General features: G+C 52.2%; 1 protein-coding gene across 1 annotated transcript in view; it reads left to right on the forward strand.

Moving 5' to 3' along the window:
* The first annotated feature begins 7,636 nt into the window (after positions 1–7,636).
* DSCAML1 (DS cell adhesion molecule like 1) overlaps positions 7,637–22,701 on the forward strand; it is a 369,339-nt gene continuing 354,274 nt past the window's right edge. Inside the window, exon 1 of the mRNA XM_070383209.1 lies at positions 7,637–7,822. Coding sequence (XP_070239310.1) covers positions 7,777–7,822 — 46 coding nt within the window. The 5' untranslated portion in view covers positions 7,637–7,776. The remainder of the gene's footprint in view (positions 7,823–22,701) is intronic.

Raw genomic sequence — 22,701 nt, forward strand, 5'->3', positions numbered from 1 at the left:
TTGCCGTTTCCCCTGGCAACCCCAAACAGCATTTTACCCACTACTACAGCACTCCAGCTCTGTGACTTTGCCCGCCAGCACGTGGACTTTCTGTGCTCAGCGAGGCTGGAGGGGCTTCCTGGTGTCTTCCATGACCCTTGGGCTTTGAGGGGCACCTCAGTCCTCTATGCTGATGGCCCTACCCCAGGGATGGGAGGGGCATTGTCCCCCAGAGAGGGTGCAGAGGGGACTCTAAGTGGCCTTCTTCCCCTGAGATCCTCCGGTCTGAGAATGAAGTGGCCAGATTTCCTAGGAAGAGGGCTTTGAGCATCTAAGTCAGGGCTAGTTCCACGGCTGGGACCTTGACCTTCCCTGCAGAGTGGAGAATCTCTTCAGGGGCTGTGGCCTTTCAAAGTATCCTCTGTGTGTGTAGCACTGGACAAACATATAAATTACATGGTGTGTGACATCTCTGAGGCAAGGGACTGTGATGGGAATCCAGTCTTGGATTCCTGCACCAGAATCCAGAAAACCTGTTTCTTGGCTCATCTCAGCCTCCACGGTGTGACCCACCCCCTAGGATGGACTCAGGCTCTGTAGGACCTGAAGCTTAGACCATTCGGAGGGCCCTCCTTCGGGAAAACAATACACAGCTATGAATACAAAATGAGAGACAAACATGATTATTTAGGATGCTAAAAAGAAAATTGCTGCAAATTACAAATTCTGAAACAACTGACAAATACCACAGACATCACATAATCTGGGCAAATCACAGTATTTGTGTGAACTCACTACCTGACACACCTCTATAATGCCTTAAAAACATTTTTCTTACACAATTTTTCTGCTCACAATTTCACCAACCAGCTCCTGGCTCCATACATTTCTGACCTGGTTTCTCTTCCATGACACACATCTCTAGTACAGACGTCTTAGGCCATATCACGCTGTGATTCGACTTGGGCCCTGCAACTTTGTGTCACAAAGCCAAGTAAGTTGGTGCAATGGGTGGTCGTATTCCTACAGCCATTCCCTATGCTGGGATGGTTGCAAAAAAACATACCTCACCAATCCCAAATCTAATGAGTGAGCTACAGATTCATCTCTCACTTGCTTTGGGGGATCCTGAGTCAGAGCCCCAAATGCACACCAGAACCCCAAATGCACCACAGAAAGAGCAGAAGCGATAATTGATTGCAGATCAACTGTAGTAATCTACCAAATTACCAATACCATCTGACTATGTGAACTCATTGCTGAGACCCTGTGGAACTCTGGGACATCAGTTGTATTAGATTCATGGTAGTTCTGCCTCTGGGCACATCACAAGCCTCTCGGAGTTCCCGTTTCTTTATCTGTAAAGTGAACAAGACCTTTCTGGCCTCATCTGGTCTGTTATGGACAAGGATCTGAAATAAAAGAAAATGTGAAGCCTTTGTGATCCCCAAAGTCCCACGCGATGATGAACATGAGAAAGACCACGGTGAGGCTGGCTACACAGGGATCTGCTGAGACCTGGCTTTAGGGTCAGAGTTCCTGAATCTCTGGTGCTCACCTGTCCAGGCCAGAAACTTTCATCTGATAAGGGGAAAGCTTTAAGGCTTTGATTCCAGTTAAAGGACACACTGCTGGAAGGCATGACCCATGAAGTTGTAATTGGGTATTTGCAGCCCTGTAAGAATGAGCTTGTCTGGTCATGAAATTAGCATCGAGTGCCTCCTAATACAAGGAAGCATCAGGCTCTGCAGGTACAAACCAAACAGGTTTGGAGCCTAGTATTTGGAAGAGGAGACAAGTCAAATGTGTACATAAGTAGTAGCCACAATGAGGGAGGAAGGGGTAAGAGCCACAGGCCAAGGAGATGTCTGGGGCAAGCAGAGTCCAGAGAAGGTCCCTGCAGAGGTGAAAAAACTGGTCTGTGCTGGCTGGGGAAAGCTGGGGGTGCCTGACCAGGCCTTGCTGCTAAGGGAGGCTCACACAGGTGGAGAAGGGGCACTGGGTACCTGAGGAAGAAGGAGTGGAAAATGTCGCACTCAGGCTTTCCAGAGAGAAGATGTTCACGTACAGTTTGATGAGCACATTTGTGAGTGCCTTGTGGGTCAGCAGAACTGTAGAATGACCTAGGAAGCTAGCAAAGTAAGCTCCCACTCGTGGAATTTTCCTGTTTTTCTTTCTCACTTCGTTTGGATTCCTCCCACCTTCCCCTGCCCCCACCCCTCGAGAGAGAGCTTCAGCTGCACAGAATTTGGGCTTCATGGAACCTCTCTGGGTTCACTTCTTAGCCAGTTTCAGAGTGGGGAGCAGAGATAGGACTATGGTGAAGAGGCTGCAGTTATTGAGGGGGTTTCTGCACCCCCTGACCAACCCTCCTGAGACAGTGGCCTGTACAAGGTCTGTGGGCCCCCAGAGGTGCCATCTGTGGGGGAGGAGCCTCAAAGATTGGGGCCCTTTGTTCAGAGAGCTTAGGATCATGATACTAGAATCCAAGATGTGGAGAGGGTAAGTGACAAAATGTACCTAGACATCCTCAGCGTTAAGCATACAGAACTTCGGTTTAAGAAATGCCCAGGTAATTTAATGACAGTACAATGGCACCCCACTCCAGTACTCTTGCCTGGAAAATCTCATGGACGGAGAAGCCTGGTGGGCTGCAGTCCATGGGGTCGCTAAGAGTCGGGCACGACTGAGCGACTTCACTTTCACTTTTCACTTTCATGCATTGGAGAAGGAAATGGCAACCCACTCCAGTGTTCTTGCCTGGAGAATCCCAGGGATGGGGGAGCCTGGCGGGCTGCCATCTATGGGGTCGCACAGAGTCAGACACGACTGAAGCGACTTAGCAGCAGCAGCAGCAGCACTGCCTTTTTGTATAGGCATCATAGCGACTTCACTTTCAATTTTCACTTTCATGCATTATAGAAAGAAATGGCAACCCACTCCAGTGTTTTTGCCTGGAGAATCCCAGGGACGGGGGAGCCTGTTAGGAGGCTGTCTATGGGGTCGCACAGAGAAGTGACTTAGCAGCTGCAGCAGCAGCATAATCTATGAATTGCAATGATTCACCTTTCTCAAGACCCTGATGCTGGGAAAGATTGAGGGCAAAAAGAGAAGGGGGAGACAGAGGATGAGATGGTTGGATAGCATCGAGTCAATGACATGAGTTCGAGCAAACTCTGGGAGATGGTGAAGGACAGGGAAGCCTGGCGTTCATGGAGTTGAAAGGAGTTGGACAGACTTAGCAACTGCACTATAATAACAAGCTTGTCTCAAGAAGACAGAAGTATTCTAGATACACGTGCATGCATTTGCAGCAAAAATGGTTTCCTTTGTGCGGTTTACTTCTGAGTATCTGTGTGAAAATACATATTTCTGTCTCTGCCTACATTAGAGAACGTGCAGAGGTGAAGAAACTGAAGCCCCAGAAAGAAAATGACTTGTCCAAGATCACAGCTGACTATAGTGGCAAAAATAAGACTAGAACCCAGAACTCTTCATATAACATTAAAATCAATTACAGATTGGAGAAAAAAGAAAAAAAAAAGCCAAGGAAATCCTTATTTTTTTCTCCTCCAACCAATGAATAAGTACTAAGAAGGTCAATCCTGAATTAGCTATATAACCCCAAATGTCAAGTTTGTACCACTGACCTGGTTCAGTATTGATTCCTTTTATGAAAACCATGATCATACTGAGTTGTTAAAGAATTTCAGAGCACATAGGAAGGCTCTACTAAAATAATTATATGTCTTTGTTTTTGAAGAAAAGTATCCAAAATATATAAGCTGTTGTTTGAGTTAAACAATAAAAACATCTGTGGTTTCTCATGATGGCTCTAGTCCTAATATAACATGGCAAAATAATACCCCCCAAAATATCCATGATTAACCTGAATTGGAAAGGGTTCACCTCCCAGTGTCTTCATATAGCTGCTTCAACTGGCATTGGTAAAACACACACACAACCAGCTACTTCATCACCCACCATTCTAATGCAATAAAACATTGAAAATTAATCACTGGTTTTAAATGAACGGTGTGTCTCTACTGGCAATGAATCCCACAAATTAGGGCATATGCATAGGTGTCAATGCAGGATTTTTGGACTGTATTCAAATTGCATCTGAGCACAGGTGTGCCTGTCATTAAGTGTCTGTTTACCTGTACACATGGATGTTTGCCTGGGCAACTGTGTTTTTTCTCACGTCGGTGAGCATACATTTCTGTGGGGGTGTGAGGGCTCCTTTCCAAGTTGGGACTCTAAAGGAATTGTCCCTCCTATCAAAATTAAAAAAGAGTCCCTCCAAAATGTCAGCTGTGGGAGGAAAGCATCGGGGTTTGGCGTGGGCGGAGGTGAAGCACGCATCCCACTTTCTTTCCTGTCGCTTTTCCCTGGGGGTTCCCTTGCTGGGATTCTTGCTGACTCTGCCAGGCTACTCCCTACCTCCATCTCCTGTTAAGAGCGGACTTCGGAACATCGCGGAGCCAGATTGTCACTTTCAAGGATGTTTTCCTAAATACTAAGGAGGGACAAAACCTAGGAAATGGAAAATACGAAAAGCAGGAGGACTGTCTGTTTTCAGGTCCTTTCCTTGAGGACAATCACACCTTGCTTTTTCAGCCTCAAGTGCACCTTCCTTCCGTGTTTCTGTGGCCGCTTCCTGGATTCCCAATGCCTGAACTCTGGCCTCGCTGCCATATGGACGGCAGAATGTCATCCCAATATCCTCTTCCATCCAGCTCTTTCCTCCCCTCCCCCGCACAGGTCAAGGTCCTCTGAGCAAAGCCAATAACATTAGCGATAGACGTATTTACTGTGCTTGCTACATGCCAGCCACCGGGCTTGTCTTATTTAATCCTCACAATAGCTCTCCGAGGCGGATGCTGTGGCTGTCCCCATGTTACAGGTGAGGGAACAGGCGCTTAGTGCCCATGAATTCCCCAAAGGTGGACAGCTAGTGAGGGCAGAGTTGGGCTGAGATCTTAGCTCTGGCTTCAAAACCACTCTCTTAACCATCACATTATATATAGAGAGAGCTTCCTGTGCTAGAGGGAGTCTGCCCTCCTCACCTGCCCACCCCCGCTCCCCATATCCTCACAGCTTCTTCAGGAGACAGTCAGCAAATGACTTCACCCTTCAGGTCACACTTGACTCCCTCCACAGGCTGCTGTGGTCCCTGAAAGGCCCTCAGGTGTAACCTGCATAAAAGGGACACTCAGGTTAGAGGAGGTACTTCAGGTAAATGGAGAGAAGGGGGTCCCCCTCTCTCTTTCCAGCATGTGGGGCCTGAGCAGCTGTGCTGACACCCCCAGGCCCCACTCAGAGTCCGCCCCTCCTGACAGACAGCAGCCCCTTTCATCCTATCTGACTTAGCAGTTTATTTTAGGCACGGCCTGACCAGGTGCTCTGGGTCAATAGGCTTAGTTTTAAATAACTGGATTCCTGTCGGCAACGGTCTCCTTCAGAAGGGGAGGAACAGGGCAGACGAATGAGCCCAGCAGGCTGGCAGTGCTGAGGGATGCTCTCTGCCAGCAGACTGGAGATGGCTGGGCTCTGTGGCTGCCTGCTTGACCCCTGGCAGGTCCCCCGCTTCCTCCCAGCAGACTGGAGATTGCTGGGCCCTGTGGCTGCCTGCCTGACCCCCCAGCAGGTCCCCCGCTTCCTTGCTCCAGGCCTCAGCTTCCTCACCTGTCAAGTGGAGGGCGGGCTGTGTCACCTCAAACACCTGTTGCAGTCTGCCCCTCGTCTCTGACCTATACCTGTGTGCGTGTTCAGTCACTCAGTTGTGTCCGACTCTTTGTGACCTCATGGACTGTAGCCTGCCATCCTCCTCTGTCCATGGGATTCTCCAGACAAGACTGCTGGAGTGGGTTGCCATTTCCTCCTCTAGGGGATCTTCCCAACCCAGGAATGGAACCTGTGTCTCTTGGGTCTCCTGCATTGGCAGGCAGATTCTTTACCATTAGCATCACCTGGGAAGCCTATACTTGTGTTTCCAGAGGGCAAAACACCTAGAGAAAAAGCATCTTCTGTGGAGTGGTGACTTGGTGTCACGGAGTAGGGCCACCAGAGGAGGCAGCCCCGCGCAGAGCAAGCACTTCTGCCCCAGAATCAGGAGACCTGGGTTCCGGTCTTGCTTGCAATACAAACTGGGTGACCTTGAACAAGCCAAGCCTCATTTTTCTCACCTGTTTTAAAAGGGAGTGATAAAGCTTCAAAGAATATTGTGAGGATGGCACGGAGCAATTGCAGGTGAGAGCCCTTTAAACTCTGAAAGCGCTATAGGACAAAAGTAAATGCACCTGGCAGTTCCTCAGAAAGTTAAAAATAGAATCACCATAGGATCCAGCAATTACCACTCCCCAAAGAGTTGAAAGCAGACTCTCAAAGAGATACTTGTACACCTATGTTCAAGGCAGCATTGTCCATAGCCGCCAAAGGGTGGGGGCAACACAAGCATCCACTGACAAATGAATAGACAAAGTGCGGTCTATATATACTATGGAATATTATTCAGCTATGAAAAGGAACACAATTCTGACACGTTACAACATGGATGAAACTTAAAGACATTATGCTAAGTGAAAGAAGATACAAAGTTGTACGATTCCACTCATGTGCAAATTCATAGAGACGGAAAAGTAGATTCGTGCTTACCAGGAGCTGGGGAATACAGAGCTATCGTTCAATGGGTACCTTTCCGTCTGGATGGTGAAAAGTTCTGGAAATGAATAGTGTGACGGTGATACAACACTGCAAATGTACTCAATGCCACGTAGAAAGAAAATGGTAACTTTTATATCATGAAGATGCTAACGTATTTTTAAAAGTAAATGCCTTGGGCCCCAGTGCCTAACTCACTGCCTGGCACACAGCGTGTACTCAACATTCATTTTGTAACTGAGCGGATACCCTCACTCAAGCCCTAGTCAATTCCATGCCAACTTTAGGCAGATCGCTGTAAGGAATAAACCAGTTTCTGCTTAGTGACAAAGCTGTGGGGCAGCGGAGATAGAGGAAGATAAAGGAGGAAGATACAGGAGATGCAGCTGACATGAAAACTATTCATTGCAAATAATGTCTGAGTAATCACAATGTGCGTGGTGGGAGGAAAATTCCCAGAGTGTCTGGGCTCACCTGGGGCTTCCCACGAGGCAGGCTTGCAGAGGGAACTAGGGGTTGGGAGGGCATGCAGGTTTCAGCTCTGAGATGGACAGTCACCCGGGGCGGCACCAAAGGGTCTTCGTCTGGCTTTTACTCCGAGAATCAGGCTCCCCCACCCAGGTGGTAAACTGAGTCGGAAGGAAGCACGAAGCCGTGGCCCCAGGTGACCGAGCTGGGGAGACCCGGGGCGCCCTTGGTCCGGGCAGGGCGGGCTCTTAGCACACGTATGGCACACGCCTGTGCGCGACCGCAGGCTGGGAGCCGGTGGGTGGCAGGGACCCCTCGCCTCTCAGACGGCGAACCCTGGTACGGGTCGTGGGGTCCGGGCCCTCGCCCCTGTGCCTGGGCTTGTGGGGCTGGGTGAGGGGGCGTCTGGGCTCGGGGCTCGCGAGGCGCTCCCCAGCCCGGGTGCCGCGGGGGGGGCGGGGAGAGCGGCCGCCTAGCCCAGCCCCGCGGATGACAGGAGCGAGGGAGCCGAGGAGGGAGGAGCCGCCGCCGCCGAGCGCTGGGCTGAGGAGCGGAGAGAGCGGGGCGCGGAGTGCGGGCGGCTGGGAGCGCGCTGAGCGGGGGAGAGGCGCTGCCGCACGGCCGGCCACAGGACCACCTCCCCGGAGAATAGGGCCTCTTTATGGCATGTGGCTGGTAACTTTCCTCCTGCTCCTGGACTCTTTACACAAAGGTGAGACCCGCGCGGGCTTCAGGGCGGCGGAGGCGGCGGGGCCGGGGTGCGCGAGGCTGGCGGCGAGGCTGGGTGCCCGGGGGTGGGTGGCTGGGTGGGAGGCCTCCAGATACTCGGGGCTGGGGGACGCACCCCGGCCCCGGGTGGGTGGCACCGGGGGCGGGGCAGGCATCCGGAGAGCGGCCAGGTGAGAGTCCGCCCTGGACCGCTCGGCCAGCCACCCGCGCCTGCCGTTTTGGGGGCGCGCCCGGCGGGGTGATGGTGAGAGAGCCCCTCAGCTCCCCGCTTCTTGCTGGGCCGCTGTTCTGCCCGGACCCCTCCCCCAGCCCCTTGCCCGCCGCCTGCGGCTGGGTGGCGCTGGGACCCCGGGGTGCCCTCCGAGTCGAGGGGTCCTCCGGCCGTGACGGTTCACCTGGAAGTCCTGGTGGAACCGGGCCGCGGCTTACTTCCCCTCTGCCGCCGGGTGCCCCTCCGCCGCCCCAGACCCCCTGCATCGCACCGCATGGCGCTTATCCTTGCCCTGGCTGGATGCAGGGCGAGGAGAGCTAGGGGTCCCGAGACTTGAGGTCCCTCGGATACCAAGTTTCTTCTCCAAACCTAGAGGTCGCCTTCTCCCAGCCCCGTCTCACCCCCCACCCCTGCCCCAGGGCACTAGCCTCGGCTTCTTCGCTAAGCCACCTGACCACCTCGGGCAGCGCGCCCCAAGGTGCGAGATTCTACGCTTCGGCGCCTGGTCAGCCGACCTGGGACAAGTCTTGGGTTGGGGGGGGGGCGTGTCGCTTTCCCTGGAGAGAAGGCGTTGCTAGGGGTGGGTCCAGGTGTCCGGCATGTCCAGACCTGCTGCTGGGGCTCTGCGCACCTGATCCTCGAGGCGGCCGGGGTTGGGGGTTGGAAGTGGTCACACGTCTTCGACCAGAGTCACCTGGGCACCAAGTCGGCATCAGGCCGTCCCCGGCGCTCGGACTTCCCAGGCGTTCGCAGAAGACGTGCCCCCAGGCGCGCGGATGGCGGGAGAGGAGGCGGCCGAACTCCGCGCCCTTGCGCGGCGGAGCACACACGCTCGCTCTTCCGAGCTCAGCTTTACCTGTTCAGCCCTCCAACTTTTCTCCTTCGCGCCCTGGGGGACAGCCTCTCCCCTACTTTGCCCAGGCGGCTGCGATGGCCCAGTTGCAACTCTTGACCCCTAGGCGATGGGGGAAGGGCAATCCAGTCCAGGGTTGGCGCTCCCGGAGGGGTCTCTAGTCCTTCGTTGCCCGCGCCCCAGGGGTCTGGAGTCTGCAACCTGCGGGAACTGAGTGCAATATCTTGTGGCTTTGGGGGAGAAAGGTGACCCTTATCTTATTTGTAAATACCGCGGGTCAAAGCCAGATTGAAGGCCGAGATGGTGCTGAGGTTTGCCTGGAGACCGGGGTGCGGGGCGAGGGGCGGCCTCTGAACCGTGGACAAAGTAGTTGAGTTTCTCTGACCCAGTGGGGTCCATGGGGTAACACACCAAGGCTGGTCTAGATTGATTAACCCCTTGCCCCCTGCACAGCACCCTCTCACATCACCTCAATGGAGCCAGAAGCCTGCCTGTGGTTCAACCGCGCCCCCCCACCCCCCAGTCTCCCTCTCCCCAGGCTCTTCCTGCCTCCCTCCGCCCCCGCAGGCTGGCTCGGCTCGCAGCTTTAATTACATTAATATTAAAAATACATAAGGTGAAGAGCAGCAGCTTTCTCTCTCTCGGTCTCTCTCCATCCGCCACCCTTTGCGTTTTGTCAGACGAGAAAGCATAGGCCGGAGCAGCTACCACACTGTTGCCCAGCTCGGTCCACACACGCCCCCAGGCCCCCGCCGCTCCTGGAGACCTCTTCCCGCGTAGCCGATCCCCAAAGACGAGGCCCCTTAGCGAATACCTGACGGGCTCTCCCCTCCCCCCTTCAGAAGGCGGGCATTAATAAATGAAGCCCAAGCTATTTGATAGGGAAGGGGAAGATGGGGGTGGGGGCGGAGAAAGGCCCAGGAGGCGGCAGGACAGCCCGAGGGGCAAAATCTTTTCCCAGCAGAGAAGGAAGTCGCTCTGGCCTTGGGCCTGTGGGAGGCTGGAGGTGCCAGGTGAGGCGACACCTACGTGGCCTTTGGATCTGCAGAGCCCCGGGTGCCCCTGCCATTCAGAGGCTCCAGCGTCTGTGTTGGGCGCCAGGGCGACTTGCCAGACAGGCCTTTCTCTTCCTTCGTGCCTTAATTGGATCTTAGGTGCCAGGCTGGTCCCGGGGGCCTGTTCTGCTTGGGGTGGCAAGGTGGTGGGGGTGGCGGAGGCGGCTGGGGGAGATGTTGAGGAGGCGAGAGCAGCGAAGATGGGGTTTGGTGTATTTTTCTCTCCCGTTGCCAGTCACCCCCGCGGCACCAAGGAAAATGTAAATGTGAATGTTCGAGCCTGTTACAGAAAACAATATCCTCTTGCAATAATTTGTACGTCCATCTGTGAGGAGCGGGAGGAGGCAGGGAGAGAGAGAGGAGAAAACAAGATGAGCTGAAGCGTCCTCTGGATGGAATTAAGCAGTTATTGAATGTGTTTTAAGCTTCTGTTATTTCCATTCCTCTTGAAATACCTTTTTTTTTTTTTTTTTGATGAAGCCTGAGCTTCAGACTGATTGCCCAGAACTAAAGTGGGAAGGTGTTTTAATAATCGGTTATCAAGTCTCCAATAACTACCTTATTATTGCCAAACGCATCCAGGTTTGGGCAGCCAGATGAACCCCAGTGAGACGCTCTCTGTTGTTCCATCCAGCGTGCCAGCATCTGTGTTGCCTGCATTTGCATTTTTACTGTGCAAAAGAACAAGCTTCCCCGGCACTAAAATTCCTGTTTTCTAAAAGCCAAAATAATGGGTTGCATTGATTTTTTTCATTTCCCACCCCAACCTCTTGGATGGGGACTCATGGTTCCTCTCTCTTGAGAAGACCAAATTAAAAGGCTTCGTCAAACCATTAAGAAAAATCTCTAACACTCTGTTCAGAGTCTAATTAAAGGCAGGAGGGGGGGCGCTCAGCGAGTGTGTTTTTAAAATCTCGACCTGGCAAACACAACTTCGGGGAAGCAGGTGAAGGACCCATGGGCATTGGGGAGAGGGTAGGTAGGCAGAGAAGCCCTGGGTGCCTGCATAACATAGGGGGAGAATGGGGTTGTCATGATGCCTGACAAACCTTTCAGATGTTTCGTATTTCTGGGCATCAAAGTCAGCTGCCTTGAATGTATTTCTGCAGCAGACTGGGGAGCTCAATTAGAAACAAAAAGCAAGTAAGCAGTTGACCCAAAGGCAGCGCTTAAGTTGAGCAGATCCCAGGAGACTGGCTGAAGAGGCTTATTTTTCTCAGATTGAGGAATGAAGAGGAGGTGGGCAAGCAAATGGCGGCAGGGGTGGGGGTTGGCCCAGCGATGCTTTGCTAAAGAAGCAAGCCCATCCCCACCAACAGGCTGACTAGGAGTATCCGGACACAGGGTAACTCTGTGGGCTTTTAACAGAGGGGTGCAGACTTCGTGGCCCCCTTACTTGCTCCTGGTCTTTGGAGATTCCATTCTTGTAACTTGCTTGGTCCCCTGCTCAGCCTGATGAAGGATGATTTTATTTATGGATGAGTTGAAGGGAGGGTGGATGTTCAGAGAGCTTTCTTTTCTTTTTTTTTTTCAGGGGAATGGGTACCAGGCTGGGAGAGACTCTCCCCTCCCACGTGATCCTGGAGGAGGTGTTTCTTGGGGGCACTGGAAGCAGTCAAGAAGAAAAGCCCCCTGCTTCCAAAGTGCTTTCTCAGCCCCTAGCTCAGTAGATTCTAGACAGCACCCAGGTGCCTGAATGGGGTGAGCCACAGGCAGCAGACATGGCAGGGTGCCAGGGACCCAAGGGCAAGCCCTGGATTTGCATGTAATTTGCATACAGATTTGCATGCTCACCTAGCCAGGCCAGGAGCCTCGGGTAGCATCTTGATAGCATCTTGATCTTGGCCTCAGTAGAAGCCAGGCAGTGACTTCTTTCCTTGGGTGGAGTGGGAGTGGGGCAAGAGTGGGAGAAGGAGGATGTTTTCAGGGGTGCTTCTTTCTTCCAAGTTTTAGCCCCCCAGGGGTTTAGCACTGAGTCCTCCTCCTGGCAAGGCAGGCCCTCGAGCTTGCAACGGGGATGGAATGTGTGACAGTGGCAGAGATGCCTAAAGGCGGACCAGACTTGGGGTGTGGGTTGTCCCACCTGTGCTGCAGAAAGGAGAGAGGGGCACACCAGCCATGGGAATCCAGCACCAACATTCACCTTCTGGTGTGTGCACCCTCAGGATGGAGGCAGCTTAGGGCTGTGGTCAGTAGGTGGAGAAGCTGCAGCTGATGGGAAGGGAGTATCAAGTGAGACAAAATGCCCTTACGCCCTCTTGGTTCGTCAGTGTCCAGTGTGGGAGGAGGTTGTGGCCTCTGAGAGGAAGAGGCCCCAGCCTCCTCTTCTCCCTTTGTTAAGGTGCCTTCTGTCACATGCAGTGGTTGGAGTGGGGGGCAGTAGGAAGGCAGGCGCTGTGGTCAGAGGACTGATGAATAAAGAGCTGGGAGTAATGCTTGAAGAGCCAACAGTTTGTGGCAGCTACTGTGCTCCTTCCCACAGAGTCAGCTGGGATGTCCGAGGTAGGGAGGCGGCCTCGAGAATGATTCTGTCTGCACTTCCAGGGCCCTGGGCAAATCCCACCCTGGCAAGTGCAGCTCCAAGGCCTCCCAGAGTGCTTTTCTGCACATCTAATGATCTGGGAGGGGCTTCCCCGGTGGCTCAGTGGTAAAGAATGTGCCTGCCATTGCAGGAGATGAGGGTTCAATTCCTGGGTTGGGAAATCGGGAAGATCCCCTGGAGGAGGAAATGGCAACCCACTCCAGTATTCTTGCCTGGAGAATCCCATGGACAGAGGAGCCTGGCAGGCTGCAGTCGTGGGGTTGCAAAGAGTCAGACGCTGGCAGTGATCTGGGAGGGCTCTGGTCCCACAGACATTTCTGAAGAAGGTGGGGGTGGAGCCCTAAGATGTGGGGTGGAGCCTCAGGGGACGGCTAGAGGGAGAGAAGGCCAGTGGGCAGAGCTTCAAGCTCCCATCCCTCAATTCTTCCAACCAGAGCATTTTGTATATCAAAATTGTAAAGAAAAATGAGATTTCAACTCGATGGTGTAGTGGATATTCTGAATCAAGGCAAACCCTTCATTCACATCCTTGTTCTGCCCTTAATAGGGGACATTGGGCCTCTGAGCCTCACTTTCTCCGGCTCTGAAATGGGATTAAAGGAGATGATGTATACAGCATAGCTAGAATATAACTGATTCTCAGTAAAGCTTAGACCTCTTCTATTTTTCTGCACTACTTTCACCCCCAGCCCACCATTGCTGCTATTTAGCCACTAAGTCGAGTCTGACTGTTCTGTAGCCCACCAGGCTCCTCTGTGCATGAAATTTCCCAGCTAAGAATACTGGAGTGGGTTGCCATTTCCTTCTCCAGGGGATCTGGGGATCTTTCCCACCCAGGGATTCAAACCCACATCTCCTGCTTGATTATTAGGTTCTGTCAGTTGTACTAATGAGCCACAGTTTTGGCCAAGCCAACTGACTTAGACTTTGTAGCAGTAAGAAGACTGAGTGGTGGCCAGGGCAGGGAACATCACAGCTTCCTTCTACCGTCTATCAGTTGGGTAGCTGGCAGGATCCATCCTCAGCCAGGTAGCTGGGGCCATGCAGGCACCTGGGTTTCCCTGGGAGCAGGGTGTCCAGCACACTCCCATTCCCCAGCCGCAACTGGTGGCAGCTGTGGAAAGGGTGAGGGCGCAGATGGGCTCCAGATCTGGACTTGAGGGTGAGGCAAAGGCCAGTCTCATACTTGTCTGAGGAAGGTTGGGGTTGGCTGGTAAATCTTGACTGTGATTGGACGGAGTAAGAACTAGCCTGGATTTAATGCCATAAACCTGTGTAAATGTGCTGCTCAGGGTGAGCCACCCCCCACACCTTGTAGCTGGATGGATTTCACTGTTTTTCAGGTAGTTTCATGTATAGAGGACACACCTGACAGCCCTAGATGTTGGGGATCCCCAGAGCACTCCTCTCTCCATCACCCAGACAGTCGCAGGGAAGCAGCCAATGGCCCAGAGGTCACGTGCTGCTCATGGCAGGTTGTGGCCTGCGGTTCCGTGAGTGGGGGGTGGGGCTGTGGCACAGCCGGTTGTGCCCTGTTTAACAGATGTTTGTCCCGCGCTACTTTAGCGTGAATAGCATTGGCCTTGGGCACCACCGCTGCCATTCAGCTGCTCTCCCCTCATCCGTTCAGCTACCTCCCACCCCACTTCCCCATGCCCTTGCTCTCCTTGATGCTTGTGTTGACGGTTTCCAAGGTCACCATCTTCATTAAGAACAGTTATTCAAAGGCTGGTTGCATCTCCGTTAAACTCTGTGTGTGTCTGTGAAGAAGCGTTATTCATAAACCTAGAAAACTAAGCTCAGCCTAATTTAGGCACGTCACCTAATAGTTCATGTCCCTCTACTTCCTAATCTGTAAAATGGGCAAAATAATCCCGGTCCTGATCATCCCCCCGGGGTTGGTTATTGCCTGGGCACAAGAAGGATGAAAGCCATACAACTGTAGAGCATGCGACAATCCCCTGTAAGCTGACGAGGGCCACATATAAACACACACGTGTGAAAAACCACAGCAGACCAGTTTCAGCCTTATAAATGCTCTGCCGAAACGTGAGGTATAATTACTGTCATCTCATCATACAGGAACAGCAAAGGTCTCACAGCTGTGTGTGGCTGTCTCCCCCTTCCTGGGCGCCCCACATATGGAGAATTTTCTAGCCTTTTCATCAGTGTGGGGAACAGCCAATGAGACCCAGCAGGGCTGGCAACTATCTTCATGGAGCAGTCTTGGCAGATTCCCTGTGGCCCCAGTGCCCGGGGGTGTGGAAGGAGCTTACCTCTCCTCCATCCCTAGGTGCTTAGACGTCTGTTTACTCCGTAGTCCTCTGGACGTTCCCTTGAGGGTATTTTCCCTGCTGGGAATCCACACTTGTGTGTGTGTGTGTGTGTGGGAAGGAGAGTAGGCACAGGGTCCCATCTTGTGTGACCTTGTTTGAGGTCACGGCAATTACTGGAATCCAGGCCCTGAGCTGACTCATTGGAAAAGACTCCTGTGCTGGGAAAGATTGAGGGCAGGAGGAGAAAGGGGTGACAGAGGATGAGATGCTTGGATGGCATCACTGACTCAATGGACATGAGTGTGAGCAGACTCTGGGAGACGGACTGGGCCTGGTGTGCTGCAGTCCATGGGGCCGCAAAGCATCGGATACGCCTGAGCAACTGAACAGCAACAGACCCTGAGAACCCAGCTGAGTCAGGGCCATGGTCACCTTGTATCTGGTATCTGGAGAGGCCTCCCAGAGCCATGGGTGAGGAGAAGGACGGGGGACCTGCCTTGAAGGTGTGACTGCCATGGGTCCAAGTCTTCCAGGTTGGAAGTCACGTTCAGGGACACTGAATTCATCCCCTCACCAGCTGCCTGATCCCCTCTGCACTTTCCCCCCAGCGGTGTTCCTCCTCTGCTCCAGCACTTCCAGTCACAGGGAACTCCTTCCTTTCAAGGCACCCCATTCCCCGCCAGACATCTCTGAGTATACAGAGCTCACCCTTGTGATCAGCCAGTTCTGTTTTGGCCCTGACCTCCTACTCGCTGACTCTTGCTCCTACCTTTTAGGCCACATGGAGGCAGGATCTATGGATCCTCTTCTACATGGGCACACTGACCACTAGTACGCAGATGTCCTGCGCACCTGAGCCCTCTCCTCTAGGCAGCCGACCAGCAGCCCTGGCCCCTCTAACGCTCGCTCCTGTGCTGTGGCTTCCTTTCTCCATGATGCCCTCCATGCCTGGGTTGCTGGAGCAGCCAGAACTGCAAGATCGGTGGAGACAGGGCTTGGGTCCCAGCCAGGACTCTGGCCAGCTGTGTATCTGGGAGTGTATGACTCTCTAGGCCTCGCTCTCCCCATCTGTAAATGGAGGAGATTGGACAAAATAATCTCTTAAATCCCTCCAGCGTGAACAGTCTAAATCTAGGAATCTCTGGGGACAACTGTGCTGTCTGAGCTGACTCCTGGGAAAGACCTTTCTGGCCACAAGGGGTCTTCTTTTGACAGGCCCTGTCCAGGAGGGGCTGGAAGATTAGAGTCTGTTTGACTGTCAGCTGTTGCTCATAACTCCTCCTGGAGTTCCATATGGAGCTGATGGTGAGGGGCCTTGTAGGTTGAAGGATCTTTACTGGATCGCAGAGCTTTCTGATTGCTGGTTATAGGACCTATGTTTGTGCTAAGAATCCTAAGGGGGAAAGAAAAAAACCCCATGTTTCTGATGACAGAGGTGGCCACTTGGGCCTTGGGGCATTGCTTCTCATTGGGGTGATACTGCTTTCTTAGGGCTGTTTGGAAGTTGGAGATACTTTGGGGTTGTTATAGTGACGAGGGTAGGGAGTATATAGTGGGGGGTGGGGAGGGATGATTAGGGATGAAATGTCTGATGCCTGGGGCAGCCCCAAATAATTCAGAATTGTCATCCCCCAAATGGCTCTCATTCATCAGAAAACCCCCATGTAAGGATGATCACATCTTGGAGACATTCTGAGAGTAGAATGCAGTGCTCCCTTTGAGAAATGCAGCTGGTGTAAGGTAGTTTGAAATGCCGCTCTGCCAGCCCTGGCTGTGCTACTGAGGAAATTACTTGATCTCTCAAAGACCCTGTTGTCTGAGCTGTAAAATGGGGTCTTGGGCAGTAGCCCCATTAGAGGGTGCTTGTAGCGCCATGATGCAAGGAAGGGCCTTCTCACAGTGCCTGGCACACAATAAATGCTAAAAAAAAAAAAAAAAAAAGGCAATGGTGACCATGATGATGGTGAGGATAGAGATGAAGCGGGAATGCCAGGTTTGGGGACAGAGGGTATGGGACTTGGTCCCAGCTGCACCATTCTGTCCCAGAAAAGTATCAGTGCTCAGATGCTGTCTGGGGAGACTGGCCCTTCTCTGCCTCAGGGTCTAAGCTCAGGTTGTCTCCAAGGTGTGAATATAGTATGGGGGGTTTTCTGACGGTGGGCTGGACCTTGTCTCTCTGGTCCTTACCTGAGCTTTGGATAGACATGGTGGTTGAGCTGAAGCCCCACTGGTTGGTCCTCTCTGAGATCTGTTTTTCCAACTATGGAACAAGAACAGAGTGAAGACAAATGATACATCTCTTTTATGAAAACCTTTGTGTGGAGCTGCAGCAGAGTAATCAACCTTGCAAATTAATCCAAGAAACCTCATGGGGCCACATCTGCATTAAAACAACAGCTCTGTGTGAGGCCGGGGGAGCTGCGGTAGATGTGGGTATGGCAATGGCCTGTCTATCGATCACACCGTTATTATTTTATTAACTTGATCGCCAAATTAAGGAAATTAATGCAGGGCTAAGATCCTGTCAACCAAGCCCAGGAGAACAGCCTGTTGTTGGGAGAGTGGGTAGAAATACAGTATGGCAGGTCTATGGAGCATTATTGTGAGTGTAGACAGAGGACCACCTGCCTCAGAAATGGAGTTCCCTGGCCCTTTAACAGACATGGTGGATCTGGTATCTAAGGATGCGCATGTGTAACAAGCTATCCAGGTGGTTCTGACACATAATAATGTTGGAGATACTGTCTGAAGTTGTCACCATCATTGTTGGTGAGAGGTAAGTATTTGCTGAGGGATATTTATTCCACAAATACTTCCTGTCTGCTCACTCTCGTGATAATACAACAGCAGTGAACACTTAGGTGGTTACCTATACCACTTACATATTAACTCATCTAATTCTAACAACCCCTGAAGTAGATATGGTCACCCCCATTTTATAGATGAGAAAACCAAGGTGCAGAGAGAGGTGAGGTCATCTTGCCTGAGGTTACAGTGCTTGTCAGGGGGAAGAGCAAAGGGCATCAGAGTCTGGGTGTTTAACCTCTGTGCTACGTGCCTAGTGCTGCGCTCGGCCCAGGGGACAGAGTGGTGAGCAAGGCAGCTCACAGTCCTGCGGAGAAGCCCTGCCCACTCCTCTCCTCCCTACTCCTGTCCAGCCCCACTGCCTGTGCCCAGGTCTGGATACCCCTTGGGGGTTCTTGTCCGTCTCTTGGGGTGGGGGGTGGCAGGTGGCAGGGGCCCCAGAATCGGCAGATGCTCCTGGATGAAATATGCAGTGAAAGAGAAGGGTAAATATTGTAAAGGAAGAGAAAAAAAATAATGACTCACTTCTCCCAGTGGAGGTGGTAGGGCGTTAATATGTCAGTCCCCTCGGGTTGTCATTTACGATGATTGGAGATGATGACATGGGGACCATTCAGTGTGCACCTGGAGGAAGCCTCAGCTGGCCAGACACCTCCATCCCAAGTCAGGCAGGTGGGGTGGGGGCCCCTGGGTGTCGACTGCGTGCGTGTTGAGTTTCCTTCGCCAAACTAATCCCAATGGCCAGACAGCATAGGGCAGGCGGACGAGTTGATACGATGGATATTTAGGTTTCAGGGGTGACCCTGGGGCAGCCCAAATGCCTGGGGCGATTTCTGGTTTAAAAATATTGCTGTGCTATTTCTACATTTCTAATCTCCCAGCCATTTGGAGCTTGTTTTATGAAACGCGGCATCGGGGTGGTGCTCAATGTTAACCGGCGGAGAAGATTAAATGGGTTTAAGTCTGGGCGTCTGTCACATCACAACCAAGCCCATAACTTCCATTTTCTATTAAAAATCCATTTCCCCCTTTGACCAGAAGAAGCTTTGCTGTTGATCTGATCTCTCTCTCTTTATTTATGAAGTGTTTCCCCCTCCTCTCATTCTCTCTGTAAATCTGCCTGGTTCTGTCTGCAGAGGAAAGAAAGAGCCGGGGGAGATGGCTGAGATTTAAGGGGAAAATCGGAGTTTCCTGTCCAAGGATTTGCTTTCCAAATTAGGACCGGCTTCCAGAGGAGCAATGAAAGAGAGAATTCTCATAAGGCCTCAAACCTTGAACTCTTCAGCGTCATGTTGGAAAAAGTCTTAGGATTGGGAGCCAGGCAGACCTTGACTGAGGGTTGGCTTGGTGGCCTCCTGGCTCTACCATCTTTTTCCTCACTTGTAGGATGAGACTTGGGTTTCCCAGCGGGCTCAGTGGTAAAGAACCCGCCTGCCAGCGCAGGTGATGGGGATTCGATCCCTGGGTCAGGAAGAGCCCCTGGAGGAGGGAATGGCAGCCTGCGCCGGCATTCTTGCCTGGGAAATCCCATGGACAGAGCAGCCTGGCGGGCTCCAGTCTGGGGTTGCAGAGAGTGGGGCACGACTAAGTGATGGTGTGCACATGGGATGAGATCCCCAGGGCCCACCTTGTACCTCTGCGTGGGGATTCCGTGAGAGAATGCCCTGAAGCAAACAGTAGGCACTCAGTCAATGTTAGTCTCCTTTGTTTTGAGAGCTCTGTCCCATCAGCCAGAGGGAGCCTTCGGGGAGTAGGTGTACAGCCAAAATGAAATTAGAGAAAGGCTCTGAGCCCTTCTGCAGACTCTGCCCTGGGCAGTGGGTTAACCCTTTTCCTGCTCCTGTCTCCTCTGCAGGCTTTTGAATGGTGGTGGTGGGGGGGAGGGGGCGGGAACGTTCTCTGGAGTTTGATGCTTTTCACCACACCTAGGGTCCTGTTGCGCACATGGCTGGTGCTGGGTAAAGAACTCCTGAAGGAGTAAGTGTCTCCTGGCCCCGAGTCAGGAAGGACCTGGGAGAGGAGATTGTTGGAGGGCGATGGAGTCACCCACAAATGCAGAGCTGCAGAAGGGAGCTGGGCCCCAGCCACCCTTTGCTGTATTTTTCATCTCCCTGGTCTTCTCGGAGAATCTCTGGAACTCAAAGCTAATAACAATCCCATCCCTCCTAGTCCTGCATCCTCATTATGTGGAACCATTACTTTCACGTTCTGTCTCACCTGGAGGACAGGTAAGATAGTACAGTCCTCCCCCTTTTGTGAATGAGGACATTGGAGGGTCAGAAAGGCTAAGTGGTTTACCTGAGGTCACACAGCACTTCAGCAATGAGCCCCAGGAGTGAAGACTTGTCCCAGGTCTCAGACTATTGTCCCACACTTCTGTGCTCCCCAGAGCTGGCTGGGGCTCTGTCACTGCTCTGAAGATTCAAACAGGAGCCTGAGAAGGAGGGAAAGCCACCACCATCAAATCCTCTCCAGACTCTGTGAGGTGGGGTCAAGGCCCCCAGGCCCTCGCTACTGCCCTTCCCATGGATGGTGACTGAGTGTGCTCATTGCTCCTGTGGCTGCTCACTGTCCCATGTGCCCGCCACCATCTGGGCACGTGGTGGAGACTTGAGGGAGTTAGTGCCTCAGTTTCCCCTTTATAGATTTGCTTACTCCTTTCTTTTGGCAGATGGGGTGAGGCTGAATTAATGTTTATTTAAGGGCTTCTGCATTCTGGGCTGACAGGTGCCTTGTGATGGTAAAATATGAACCCGACGTAAGTGCAAAATGCTATTGTTTTACACCTGAGGGTGATGCTTCATAATGGCAATGCACTGTCAGAGCCGTAAGCAGAAATGAATGGTTTGTCTAATCCTCCCCAGCTCCCCCAGACTCGGAAGACAGCGGCTCACATCCCAGGGTGGGAGAAATATGAGGCTACTCACCTTTTGCTATCAATCTGCTGTTTCTTCAGCCCTGACAGGTGGCTGGACAATCCCAGTCCATTCATCAATTACATCCACCCATTTGTAGTTCCTGAGAACCCCACGTCCTTGGCTCTGGCAGGATCCAAGGCCCAGAGGGCAGGAAGGCTGTTGCTATTGTGGCTGATGCTCCTTCCAGAAGCCTGGAGCCAAGGGAAGCCTGGGCCAGGGGCTGTATCTGCAGGCAGGGATGAGGAGACTAGGAATGTGTATTTAGGGTAGGTTTGGGAGGGAAGAAAGGATGGGGAGGGATACCCAGCCTGGAAAACCAGATGCTGTGGCTTGATTCCTCTTGTCTTCAGCATGTTTCCTACAATACAGCAGTTTCCTTCCCAGGCTCTGAAGTCAGGCAAAGTTGGGTCCCAGCCCACCTCCAACACTTACACTCTGGGTTACATTGTGTGAGTTACTTAACTTCTTGGAGTCTTAATTTCCTTATCGGTGCAATGGGAATATTTCTCAGGTGTCACAGTGGTAAAGAATCCACCTGCCAATGTAGGAGATGCAGGTTTGACCCCTGGGTGGGGAGGATCCCCTGGAGAAGGGAATGGGAACCCCCTCCAGTATTCTTGCCTGGGAAATCCCATGGACAGAGGAGACTGGCAGACTACAGTCCATGTGGTCACAAAGAGTCGGACACGACTTAGCAGCTAAACAACAGCAATGGGAATTACAACATCACCTAAGAGAGTCATGAGGTTAAGTGAGAGCACCCAGCCTGGCCCGCAGTTAGTGAAATCCATGGTTGCTAGTATTATTGCAGTTGGTCTTATCACTGAGGGCTGCATCATACAGATCCTTAAATATTTTCTTACCCGGCCCCTTAAATCAGACAGTTCCTGAGTTCCTCTCTGTCAGAGATCTTTCTCAGCTTCCTAAGTCCATTTGTCAGGCATAATGTAGAGTCTTTCTGTTTCTTGATGGATTTTGGCTTCCAAAATCCATAAAGCTGCCATGGTGAGTGTGTCTGATTAACTAGGTTGTCTCAGGAAGTACCCAGAACTCGAGAGTGATGTTCCTGTTCCCACAGGCTGAGCGTTGTCTGAAGTGTTGAGTCTGACAGGGGCCCCTCTCCCAGGATGTGTGTGCGTGTGTGCATACAGGTGTGCAGATGTATAAATCTTGCTCGTGGTCAGCTGAATAGGGAAGTTGGTGGCCAGGTGGTTTTTTTTTTTTTTCCAGAATGGTATAAGCCCCCTCTTTATTGTTGCACTGGTTACCATCATCTGAGGGTTAAGAAATCAGACTCTGGACTCAGTTGCTTCATCTGCACCCGGAGCCCTTGGTTACCAGTCGTGTGGTCTTGGGAAAGTTGCTTTGATCTCTCAGTGCCTTAGTTTCCTCATCTGTGAACTGGAATAATAACAGTATCTCCCTCATAGGGTTGTTGGGAGGATGAAAAGAGGTCATACAAGTAAAGGGCTTACAACAGGGCCTGGCAGGAAGAAGGTGCTTAGTGAATAATTGTTGATCGAATGTCAGTAAAGAAACCTTTGGAAGGTGAGCAGGCTTCTGGGAATCTGGGGAGAGTGGATCGGAGAAGAAACTTCCCAAGCCTTAGCCTGCTTACTTGCGAATGGAATGATTTCATGGCCTTGGAGAACACCCAAGCCCCTGTGAATTGGACAGGCTTCTGAGAGTCCCTTTCCTCTTGCACAGAGCAGACTTGCTTGGCCACCACCCCCAGGACTGATACAGTGGAGGCAGTGAGAGGACGTGGGTAGGGAAGCTGTGCTTCCCAGTTCCCCCTCATCCCGTTGCTCCCCTGTAGCCAATAAGGGTGCAGTGCTGGGTGGGGACAGCAAATGCATTTGCTGCTGAGAGGATGCCCCTGACACCGCAGCAAGGAGCCCAGGGATGTGTTTTCCAGCTCTGCTGCTAATGGCTTCATCACGGCTTTTTATGAGCTGATGTGAATTGCTCTGACCAATGAGCCTTAATGGCCTTCCTCAATGAGCTGCCTGGTATATTCTCCCTGGAGGCTCGGCTCAGAGTTAAGCTGAGAATATTAATATGGTCTGGATGCAGGCCCTCCCCCTCCTGATAAAGTTGTGGAAATTGAGGTCAAGTTGGGTCCCCTGCAACGTTCTTTAAACAAGCAGCGGAATAGTTTGGTTGCTCCTTGATCTTCCTGGTAGAGAAGGAGTGGCTTCC

The sequence above is a fragment of the Bos mutus genome, chromosome 15, assembly GCF_027580195.1.
Source record: "Bos mutus isolate GX-2022 chromosome 15, NWIPB_WYAK_1.1, whole genome shotgun sequence".
In the NCBI taxonomy this organism is placed as follows: domain Eukaryota; kingdom Metazoa; phylum Chordata; class Mammalia; order Artiodactyla; family Bovidae; genus Bos; species Bos mutus.